Source organism: Danio aesculapii, chromosome 15, assembly GCF_903798145.1.
Source record: "Danio aesculapii chromosome 15, fDanAes4.1, whole genome shotgun sequence".
Classification (NCBI taxonomy): Eukaryota; Metazoa; Chordata; class Actinopteri; order Cypriniformes; family Danionidae; genus Danio; species Danio aesculapii.
The window spans coordinates 11,748,755-11,761,161 of record NC_079449.1 but is presented as its reverse complement, the minus strand read 5'-3'; the positions used below and the strand labels follow the sequence as shown (position 1 = coordinate 11,761,161).

The 12,407-nt window shown below is 36.9% G+C and overlaps 1 protein-coding gene across 1 annotated transcript in view; it reads left to right on the top strand.

The window, feature by feature from the left end:
- aplp1 (amyloid beta (A4) precursor-like protein 1) overlaps nucleotides 1-8,324 on the top strand; it is a 125,033-nt gene extending 116,709 nt beyond the window's left edge. Inside the window, exons 15-17 of the mRNA XM_056473034.1 lie at nucleotides 710-775; nucleotides 1,993-2,136; nucleotides 5,719-8,324. Of these exons, the coding sequence (XP_056329009.1) occupies nucleotides 710-775; nucleotides 1,993-2,136; nucleotides 5,719-5,817 (309 nt within the window). The 3' untranslated portion in view covers nucleotides 5,818-8,324. The remainder of the gene's footprint in view (nucleotides 1-709; nucleotides 776-1,992; nucleotides 2,137-5,718) is intronic.
- The last annotated feature ends 4,083 nt before the right edge of the window (nucleotides 8,325-12,407 follow it).

Genomic DNA, 12,407 nt, shown 5'->3' with positions numbered 1-12,407 from the left:
ACTAATGCATTATTAACATCCCAATTCATGCTTGTTAAGATTAGTCATTATAAACATGAACTAGCAATAAACAACTGTATTTCCATTAATTAACATAAACAGATACTGTAATAAATGTATTGTTCATCATTTGTTCATGTTAGTAGATGCATTAACTAATACAACTTTATTGTAGTGCTACCCAAAAAATGGATTGATGTTCTACTAAATTTGGTAATTAATAGATAAACAAATAAGTGAATAAATGAATGAATGAATGTAAATTATGAAATTGTATTCATTTATGATGTTGTAAATAAACGATATGGTTAAAAAAATGGATTGAATGATATAGTAATCTCACACAGTGTGATCTGTTGATTAAAGCATATTTTGGTGAATGTAGGTAAAACAAACTAAATACACACTACGTACAGTATACTGTATGTGTATTCTGGTGGAAATGTTACAGCAGTATGCTAAAAGACGCTATGGGATTTACAGTATGCAGTCTTGCAAAGCTACCACCAGATGTCACCATTTGGAGCTGAATGAGTTTGATTAAATAAATACATCACATATATTCCAGAGAACAAAATGATTTAGGATTAATAAACTACTGTATTCAGTTAATTTGAAGAATGTTAAAAATGTATTTATTACTTTTTATCACCGTGTACCTGGGTATCATTTTTAAAAGTTTCTCATTTTGTGTTTGTGTGTTTTTCAGATCAACACTTCAGTAGAGCTGAAGCAGGTGGTCTACAAGTCTCCAGGAATCCAGAGAGATGAGCTGGTGTGCATCTAAAACCTTTCATTTCACAACTTTTCTGTATTTGTGAAATCTAATGGCCAATTCAAATTACTGTTCTGTACTTTCTCTATCTTTAAAGTACCAGTTTCATGCTTCTAATGCTTATTGTAGGCTACCAGTTGTAGTACTTATTCTTCAGTTAGCAACTATCTTTGCTTGTTTTTGGTATTTAGCAGTAATTGTCTAGGAATCTGTGTTAATTTTAAAAGTTTTTTTTACAGTTTTAAATTAGTTACTAGTCACTGCTGGAATAAGCCGTAGGCTATCTACTGATTAGGTAGCATTTATGTAATTTCTAATAAATAAGCACTAGTACCTAAAAAATTGGTTCTACTTTGTATAAAACAAGTACTTATAGCATTAAAATACATAGTATATTAGGATTAAAGGTCCTGTGAAGTGCTTGGAAATGTGCACTATAATTCAGTGTTTGACACAATCTCAACTGAAACAAAGAGATTGTGGGACATGGAGTAGCTTCTCACCTTTAAAAAAACTTCCAATAGTGTTTGTTTTGTCACAGCTCTCTCAGTAAAGCTGCGGTCACACTGGACTTTTCTCCCCACAGACTTCCATTCATACCCATGTGAATGCGTCAGATCGGAAATGCAAGGTCATGCGTCAAGGTCAAGCGAAATCGCATCACATGACTGCATGAGACCAATCAAAGATCAAAACATGTCCTCTCTGGACAGAAATTTAAAACATGGAGCAAATCGCTCGATTTTTTAATGTCTAATCATCTTGTTTAATCCCGCCCCTTTTCGTTTCGTACACACAAACTCTAGTGTGACCGCAGCTTAAGGGTGGTTGAGCTCAAACGCATCGAATGAAAACCAAATGAGAAGCACCTTGAAGGGGGCAGGACATGTCCAATACTAGACAGTATTTGATTGGTCAGAGGATTTAAAGAGAAACTAAGCATGAGGTGATCTGAAAAAAAAATAGTTGAATAATGGAAGTGACAAAAAAACAGGCTTTTGATGTTTATATCTTCTACATGCTAATTTTGTCACTGTTTTGCATTACACTGGCTTATAGATATCCCTAAGACTAACATCTAAAAAACATTATTTTAATTTCACGAGACCTTTGGATATTAAAAACTGGTAGCATTATTAAAGTTATGGCTTCAGGTGCTAAATTGATTCCAGTATGTTACAGTTAAAGTATTTCCTTGTTTTTATCTTCCATCACAGCAGCCAGACGTTTTGGAGACATTTAACCGTGGGGCAATGGTGGGGCTGCTGGTAGTGGCGGTGGCCATCGCGATGGTGATGGTAATCAGCTTGTTGCTAGTTCGCCGTAAGCCATATGGGACCATCAGCCATGGCATAGTAGAGGTGAGAGAGTAACTAAAGAGCTTGTTTACCAGTAAACACTGTCAAACCATCATGGCATGTCATACAAACCACAAACAACAGCTAAAAACCATAATGTAAAGCCTAGTTTCATACATCAGGACCCATTTAATAGCTACATCGGTTTTCTACAGAACTAGGAAATAACCACCAACCACCTGTTTATGCACCAGAAAGTACTAGCTTAAACTGGAGTGTAGAGTCCACGTAGAGGCTTTGTAAGAACACTAAGCCAAATTTAATGCAAATATATTTACAGTACAGTAGTCATGCGTAGGGTGTGATTTAACATAATTTTACATTGCAACTAGGCTGCATTGTAACTTGGACACTACAGATGCAATGGCATCTTCCTGCTATTATCTCCCTTCATATCTGCTGTTTTTGGCATGCTGATATTTATACATGATATTCAAATCCAGTCTTTTTGCATGCTGATATTTTAATATGATATGCATTAGAGTAAAGAAGTCAGTCATGAAATAGAGCTGAAAACTCAGTTTATACCAAATCATAATTACAATCACCTTTTGACATCACCTGTTTCAAATCACATCTTTATTTAACCAATTTAGCTGATTACTAGCCCTAAATTGCTCTGTCCCAACTTTTTTGGAAATGTGTTGCAAGAACCAGAATTGGAATACGTGTTAAAACTAAAAAATTTATAGGAACACATTAAATAATGTTTGTTGTATTATCTGCATTGAAATACAAGTCAAAGTAAATTAGGAAATCCCTACTTTCTTTTTATATTTGTGTTTTGCATACTGTCTGACTTTTTCTGATTCGGGGTTGTATATCAAAACTTAATTTTTGATTACCAGCGGGTACCTTGATGTCAAAACAACATCTAATTGACATTAAGTATGACTTCAAAAATGCGAATCAGTTTAATGTTAAAACCTAAAAACATCCACACATTGATGGCCGCTACAAAAAGTATTATAATATAAGGAAATTGTAAAATTTACAAATTTACACTGGATTTTGTATACCTACAATGCATTTAAACAAACACAATGTCAAAACAACATTAAACTAACATCTAATAATTGCATAAAAAATCAGTCAGTGTTAGATGTCCATTTGGTGTTGTTTAAATATAAAAAACTCCAGCAAACTAAGAAAAGATCTTCATCGGTTTGACAGCAAACGTGATGCAAATTTTCACAACACTAGCAAATTAAGAAAACTCCTGCATTTTCTCACAACACATGCAAATAGCATGGAACACAACAGAAATGTTTCAAGGGGACCCAAAAATGTGATGGACTAGGGTATTTATTGTCATTTAGGCTAATAATATACAAAAAATGAGGGAATCATGTAGAGTAATTAGGATGTTAAAATAAACAAACAAAAAAAACTCCCCTTTTTAAAGATCACCTACAACTTTACTGAGCAATAGGCTGTGTCCAAAATCGCTTACTACTCAGTAGGTACTGCATTTGAATTTGGATTTATAATTAACCATTAGAAAAGTATGTTTTATACAGTATGGATGTGTAGTAGCAATGGATCTCGGATGTACTACGTACATCCACCATTTTGTCATGATCACATGACCTACCCACATCAGTTGGGTCTCTTCACTCGCATTCATGAATTCTCTCGCAGTGCACCATGGGATAGAGTAGCATCCATTGGATGTGCACTTCAGAATCTTCCTGGAAGTAGTAGGTCATCCCGCTACTTCTCGCATACTGTTTTTCGAATTCTATGAATTCGGACATACTACTCTGCTTGCATATTGTTTTTAGCATGAGGGGCGCCGCTGGCCACCATGGGCCCTCTGACAAGTTATCGCGTTTGAAAGTGAAGAGCGGGGGTGGGGTAGGGGGGTGATCGCGTTTGAAAGTGAAGAGCGGGGGTGTGGGGGAGGGTGATCGCTGTTGAAAGTGAAGAGGGGGGGTGATCGCGTTTAAAATGAGGAGCAGGGGGGGTGATGATGATTGCGTTTGAAAGTGAAGGGCGGGGGGGATGGGGGGGGGGGGGGGGGGGGGGGGTTGGTTGAGAACGCTGATGCAAGTCAAGAGCAGGGGGTGGGGGTGGGGGGGAGTGTAGGAGCGGGCCCTTGATAATGTCTCTGGGGGCTCCCTAAATGTAGGGGATTCCCTTAGAATCGTCCTAACTTCCCCCCCTAGCGGCACCCCTGTTTAGCATACTATACATAGTACAGAAGTATGCGATTTTCTAAAGGCTGTTTTATACTTCTGAGTCGAGTGATTGGCGTGCCCCACGGTGCCTGCCTTGTGCGCAATCGTACATATATACTTTTGCATGCTGTTTGTGTTGCTCTGCAATAACTCTTCTGAAACACTAGATGGCAGTAGGCTTTTATGTTCCTCTGTGTCAAGTTTCTTTGCTGGTGTTTTGTTTTTTCTGAATGCTACCTTAATATACAAGTAGCTAAAACTCACTCATTCAGAGGCAGGAACCAGCAGACGTGCAACAACTTTAATCATAAGATAAAAACAAAACAAAAGTTTCCATCTTGAGCTACTTGACACTTATAAACAAATCGCTGAATTAGGCTTGCGGCTCTCAGCACCACCCACACTCGTCACTGATACCAAGCCAACCAATCATGGAGTTTGCGATACACGTCGTTGCGACATGTAGTTACATTTTTTGAGAGGTGCGTCTGTGTCGAGGGGTCTGCGACCCCGCAAAGGCTGTGCCAGAGCATATGCACAAGCTTGATGCAGAAATATAAATCAGCCTTAAGTGTATCATGAATGGTTCCGTCATTTTTTGGGTCCCCTTGAAACATTTCTGTTATGTTCTGTCCTATTTGCATGTGTTGTGAGAAAATGCAGCCATTTTCTTGGTTTGTTTGCATTCCGAAAACTTTTGCAGTGCGTTTACTTAACTTGTTTGCATTGTGAGGATTTGCAACACGTAAGCTGTCAAACCGATGAAGCTCTTCTTTGCTGGTGTTTTTTGTAATTGCATGTGTTTTCTTTGCTCTCTCGGCCACCGTATTTTGTACATGTTTTTTGATGTCATGGTTTTTGCTGGGTAGTAATGTGCATTTCTATGCACTTCATTTAGACAGCTGATATTCTCACTATTTAGATTTTTTTGAACCCTTCGCATAATCAAAGAGATGTATCTCGAATTTTATCTCGGCTCTATCCTAAAAAAGCATCCATCAGTGGAAAGCGTATTTATTCTGTTTGTGATGTAATGAATCTCCATTTCAGAAAATTATTACTGAAGACTTGTTTCGTGATTTGGGGTCACATATTTTAACGCTTTCTCATGGCAGTTCGTAACTTTTTGATAAAGTGACTAATTCGTATAAAATCGTATGATCTCATTCGTACAATTTAGTATGATTTGCTCATCCCCCAATGAAGGTTAGGTTTAGGGGAGTGATTTGGTGTCACGCCTTCTTTTAAAAATCTTACATCTTCATACATCTGAACTTGTACGTATTCATATGAATTAACCACTAAACTGACAAAACATAAAATAGTTACGTTTCCTCGTAACATTAGGCTACATATTTGCATATTTCTCTCTAATCTTGTTCAATTTGGTAATATTTTCCCATAGGTGGACCCTATGCTGACCCCCGAGGAAAGACAGCTCAACAAGATGCAGAATCACGGCTACGAAAACCCCACTTACAAATTCTTTGAGCAAATGAACTGAGAAGGTCACACTCTCCCCTCTCGCCTCCCGGTTTTTCGATTGGGGTTTTCCACAACAACCCCCTCTCCCTCGTACTCTTATGTATGTCTATCTGACCGATGTCCAAAAATGTACAACAAACCCGGCACGTAAATAGGGAGTTTGTAGTAAATTGTTTGCATACTACTCTCTTATCAGGGAGAGCCACTAATAAGAGAATCCCCAAAAAGAGCATCTGAAATTCCCTGTTTTTTGCATCGTTTCAAAAGGGTGTGACGTTTTCAAAATAGCGCCACATTCTTTCCGGATGTGTTTTTAAGGAAGCTCGACATTGAGTGCTTCCTTCTGTCATTTCTATTTTCAAAAAGCAGAGTTTATTTCATGGTGAAACTGTGAGATGGGTGAAATAATATATTTTTGAGTTCCTGGGAGACGGTCATTTTAAAATAAGCCGCTATAGAGTCCTTCTGTTTTAATAATAAGGCGAAAAAAAATCCAACAAGGTTTGTAATCACGTATAAGTCAACCGTCGAACATTCTGGTAGATTATTAGTCTCAATCACAGCCGTAAGAACTCGAGTCAGTGTTTTAAATGTACCACGAATGTTCATCGATCAACGCTACCCGGATATTTTTCTGGTATCGCTTCTTTAAAAAGTCAATTCTTAAGTAATCCGAAGTCCATACGCGTAAAGAAAAGCATGCGAAATTTGGTGTATGATGCTATAACGTACTTGTGTTGGTCCTGTTTCTTGCTTTTTGATAAAAAAAAAAGAAAATATCACAGTGCAACGATGACGTGTAAATAACTAACGAATAGACGTTTCTATCATTAATTTGTATCGACGCAACGTGTGGACGTAAAAGATGACCTTGTGCTGCTCACACAGAGAACGAAACATTTCCTATCATGGCTGAATGAAAACGGACTGTTGTAAAAACCAGCACAAGAAAAATGACACAGTTAACTCCTGACTGAATGTATCTTCGGTAGACATAGGCTTCATTCACGTTCCTCCTAACACAAGAGCGTAGGTTAGTTAGCTTAGCTAATCCCTCCGTTTTCATACAGTAGTTGATTTACCTGTTGAGGGTTTGTGTTGTGTAAACGAAATGAAAGTTTTAAAGGTGGAAAACAACTTTGACTGACAGGTGTGATTGCGAAATTGCTTTCCCTCAGTCCTGAAAATCAAGATTGCTATTCCTTTGATTGTCAGTCTAACGCATTTCTGTTTTAGGTCTCAGTTTTGTAGCCTGCGTTGCTCTGACATGAATAACATTTGACACAATTTACTGGTAGTCAGTTGTAGACAGAACACGTCTTGCTTGAAATCATTTCATTAGTAGAACGGACAGGTTTTTAAGGAAAATGTGGGATTATCCAATGTTAATAAGTGACATATCAGCAGAAATGAAACCAAAATGTTTTCAGTTGCTTCAGTCCACTTTTATACAGTACGTATAAACCAAACCAAACTCCGTCCTCAGAAATCTTAACATAATCTAAGATTGTATTTATTTGACTTCTATTTTCGTCAAGATGAACCAAACCGTATGACATTATCATTTGTATTTGTCTTCCTTTGTTTGTTCTGGAACCTACATTTTGATTATGAACTGAAACCAAACCACAAAAATACTAAGTCACACACAACTATATCGCGTTCCCACGAAATCAGAAGTATGTCGAGGTGTAATATTTATTTTTAAGGCATCATTAGGCACAAAATGATCAATACAGTTCTTGTCGTGAGGTGTATATGAGTAATAATTGTGATCTGATGCTCTAATTTAAGATTCTTATATAAGATTTGGTACCAGCATCATCATGCAGATTTAGGACCATGTATTCAGTAGAGATCGATTTTAGGTTTGGCTGAGATGACTCCTCCCTCTTTAATCCTGAACCAATAGAAATGTAAACCAACTTACAGATGTTTTAACTGCTGCATTATTGCCTTTTTCAATGCTGTGTTTTTGGATGTAATTATATGTATTTTTTATTTAAGTCGATATTAATTGGAGTTTGGGGTCATTATATACGGTTGATTTTGATGGGTCTGACGCTTGATAACTAAACCAATTAACCGAGAGCACAACTGTATCCAGATTGACTCATTTGTGTCCGTTCATCATTCATTAATGGAGAATCAATATAGTGAAGGTTAAGACGGAAACGCATTTAGTTTAGATCTGATGTGTTGAACATCATGTACAGCCCAAGTTTATCTGTCAGATTACTAGCATGTATTAAAGATACAGCTTAATAATTGGTTACTTTAAGAGTGGAGGTGTAGTTTGGTGCTTTAAGGAACTTGTCATTAAGCTATTGGAACCATTGTAATGAAATAAGCTGATCTCGAATCACTCTGAATTCCACCAAAGACATGTTCTGGATATGATTGGAAGGCCAAATAATGTGTTGTATTTTTAATCGACATGTATTGTAAGAGCAAGCAACCTGTGAACTGATCTGGCTTGTTGTACTTGCATTAAAACGACAATAAAATTATAAATGACCCACACAATTGGACTGTGTCTTTTTAATTGTGGCATAGTAGGAATTGTGATGTAAAATATGTCACTCATGTTATTTTAGGTTAACAGCTTAACAGCTATGTTTACTGTAAAACAAGGATGTCAAAACATACCCCTGCTTGATATAGAGGTATATATGGTTTACGTGGCATAAAAAAAAACATGTCAGGGCACAATGTGAATTGTACATTGCTCATGTGGCATACTTTCACTTTGCTGAATGTTTTTCCATTTGAGCAGGTTGGTAACTCTTCCGCCTCAAGCAAAGCAGAGAAACAAGAAAGATTTTTTCTTCTTTTTGCTGCAAAGGGCATTTAAGCTCAAGTAATAAAACTGTTCTGTCCTTGCAGATGTGTAAAATAGTTTAGGCATGGTGATAATATAATAACAAATAATATTGATGATAATAATAATGGTGTGATTCATTGTTAGTCACTTCAGATTCAATTGGTGTTAATCAGTTGAATGCTTATTGTCATTGCTATAAAGTGATGCATAAGCTCTTTGCATATATTGTGGTTCAGAGACACACAGAAAAAAAAAACTTTGCTCAAAAGCTTGCAGGGGTGGTTTTTCAGTTGCAGGATGTAAGATGTTGGCAGGAAACTACTGAAAGTATGCTAAACTGCTTTGGTTTAAGACATGTTTGAGGTAGTCTTGATGATGCCATTGCAATATATTTGATACTTTTATCCATACAGAACCTGTTCAGTATATTATATTGCTTAACGGCTAATTTTTCCATTGCTTCACTTGTTTTTTTATATTTCCTATTCCTGTTTTTCACTCCAGGTACTGTATATAACATAAGATATTATAACTTACAGATGTTTTAACTGCTGCATTTTTGTCTTTTTCAATGCTGTGTTTTGGATGTAATTATATGTATTTTTTTTTATTTAAGTTGACATTAATTGGAGTTTGGGGTCATTATATACAGTAGATTTTGATGGGTCTGATGTTTGAAAATTAAATGAATTAACCGAGAACGCAACTGTATCCAGATTGACTCATTTGTGTCCATTCATCATTCATTGTTTGAGGTAGTCTTTATGATGCCATTGGAATATATTTCATACTTTCACCCATACAGAACCTGTTCAGTAAATTATATTGCTTAACGGCTCAAATTTCTATTGCTTCACTTATTTTTTTATATTTCCTATGCCTGTTTTTCACTCCAGGTGCATAACATACTGTACTATAACATAACACACTTAACATGAGACATGAGATCCATAAACCGATCCTTGTGCGTCAAATACGAAAGACATACAAAATGCGGAGAGGTGGGGGGCTGTTGTTGGGTTATGAATACCAGAATTAAGAACCACTGGTTTAGAGACACTTTTTGTGCATGTTTTTCATGTTCAGTTATGTAACGAAATTAGAAAATGACCCACACAATTGGACCGTATCTTTTTAATTGTGGCATAGAATTACTGTAATGTAAAATATGTTACACGTGTTCATTTAATCCAAGATTAACAGCTTATGTTTACCATAAAACAAAGAAGTCAAAACATACCTCTGCTTGCTATAGAGCTACGTATACTGCATATTATTTGTGGCATAACAAAACACATCAGGTTACAATGTGAAAATTCAAGGGTACAATGAGTGTTTTTCCATCAAGCAAAGCAGAGAAACAACATTTACTTTTCTAAGCTTTTTTTTTATAACCCCCCCATCTCCAATGTTCTTTAAAGACCAGGAAGGGGTGGAGCACGTGGGCCTGTTAAGCATTGTAACGAATATGGCTGATCAGACACATAATTATTTTGCTTTTATTCAACAAATCCGTCAGCCAACACAGCACCAACTTCTGCCCAGGAAAAGACTGAATGGTCAGTTGTAATCTGATTCCAAGTTATTTACGACACAAAGGAATGTGCTCACAGCACTGGACAGAGACATGGTCAAAACTTCTATAAGCTCCTTGCTTAAGACTGATGTTTTAATATAAAACATGTCTCAGGGAAATTAATTTCTGATTGGTCAACTTGGCCCTGGAGGGTGTTGATTTACAGTAGTTGATTTACCTGTTGAGGGTTTGTGTTGCGTAAACGAAACGAAGGTGGAAAACAACTTTGACTGACAGGTGTGATTGCGAAATTGCTTTCCCTCAGTCCTGAAAATCAAGATTGCTATTCTTTTGAGTGTCAGTCTAACACATTCTATTTTCTTCTGAGTCAAGATGAACCAAACCGTATGACATTATCATTTGTATTTGTCTTCCTTTGTTTGTTCTGGAACCTACATTTTGATTATGAACTGAAACCAAACCACAAAAATACTAAGTCACACACAACTATATCGCGTTCCCACGAAATCAGAAGCATGTCGAGGTGTAATATTTATTTTTAAGGCATCATTAGGCACAAAATGATCAATACAGTTCTTGTCGTGAGGTGTATATGAGTAATAATTGTGATCTGATGCTCTAATTTAAGATTCTTATATAAGATTTGGTACCAGCATCATCATGCAGATTTAGGACCATGTATTCAGTAGAGATCGATTTTAGGTTTGGCTGAGATGACTCATCCCTCTTTAATCCTGAACCAATAGAAATGTAAACCAACTTACAGATGTTTTAACTGCTGCATTATTGCCTTTTTCAATGCTGTGTTTTTGGATGTAATTATATGTATTTTTTATTTAAGTCGATATTAATTGGAGTTTGGGGTCATTATATACGGTTGATTTTGACGGGTCTGACGCTTGATAACTAAACCAATTAACCGAGAGCACAACTGTATCCAGATTGACTCATTTGTGTCCGTTCATCATTCATTAATGGAGAATCAATATAGTGAAGGTTAAGATGGAAACGCATTTAGTTTAGATCTGATGTGTTGAACATCATGTACAGCCCAAGTTTATCTGTCAGATTACTAGCATGTATTAAAGATACAGCTTAATAATTGGATACTTTAAGAGTGGAGGTGTAGTTTGGTGCTTTAAGGAACTTGTCATTAAGCTATTGAAACCATTGTAATGAAATAAGCTGATCTCGAATCACTCAGACATGTTCTGGATATGATTGGAAGGCCAAATAATGTGTTGTATTTTTAATCGACGTGTATTGTAAAAGCAAGCAACAATTTAGCTTTTATTCAACAAATCCGTCAGCTAACACAGCATCAACTTCTGCCCAGGAAAAGACTGAATGGTCAGTTGTAATCTGATTCCAAGGTATTTACGACACAAAGGAATGTGCTCACAGCACTGGACAGAGACATGGTCAAAACTTCTATAAGCTCCTTGCTTAAGACTGATGTTTTAATGTAAATTTTTATTCTCTCTTTATGTGTAATCAGGTGTTTTCCCTTGCTCCTGTATTAATATTAATATTAACATATTAACATTTTAAGAAACTTGAACATTTCTGCCTCAGTTTACATCAAAATACCTATGCAAATCCCTACACTTTTGAACGAAGGACTATAAAACATGTCTCAGGGAAGTTAATTTCTGATTGGTCAACTTGGCCCTGGAGGGTGGATACAAACCATCCTTATAAAAGCTTGTGCCTAAGGCCACCGCCCAATGGGAATCTAACCTAAGACAAAAAGAGACAGAGGAGACTTAAGACGGAGAGACCCTCAGACTAGAGACCCAAAGACCTAAGAAAGAGACCTAAGCAGAGAAACCTCCAAGAGAGCAGAAACCCCAGAAACAGGAAACCCCAGAGATTCAGAAACCTCAGGCCAGAGAAAGGTTTGAACCCAGAGGACTCCAGGGAGCAGGCGGGGACCCAGACAAAATGGGTTAATTGCACAGCTCAGACATTCCCATCTCTGATACCTTCTTTTCTTTCTTTTCCATCGAGAGTCTAACGTTAGTTAAGTTTAATGCGCCGCAACCCAGTCTTCACATTGCCACTTCAAACTTGAAACGACTGACTCCACCCCCCTCCAAGCCTCGTGAGGACAAAGATTTTGGAACCAAAGCTGAGGTTATCTACTTACTCTCAAACTTACCTGGGTATGTCACATAACCTGCTTTCTGGAATACCCCCCTGGTTCAATTCCATGTCAACAGTTTCTGAAAATGACGTGTTCAATACT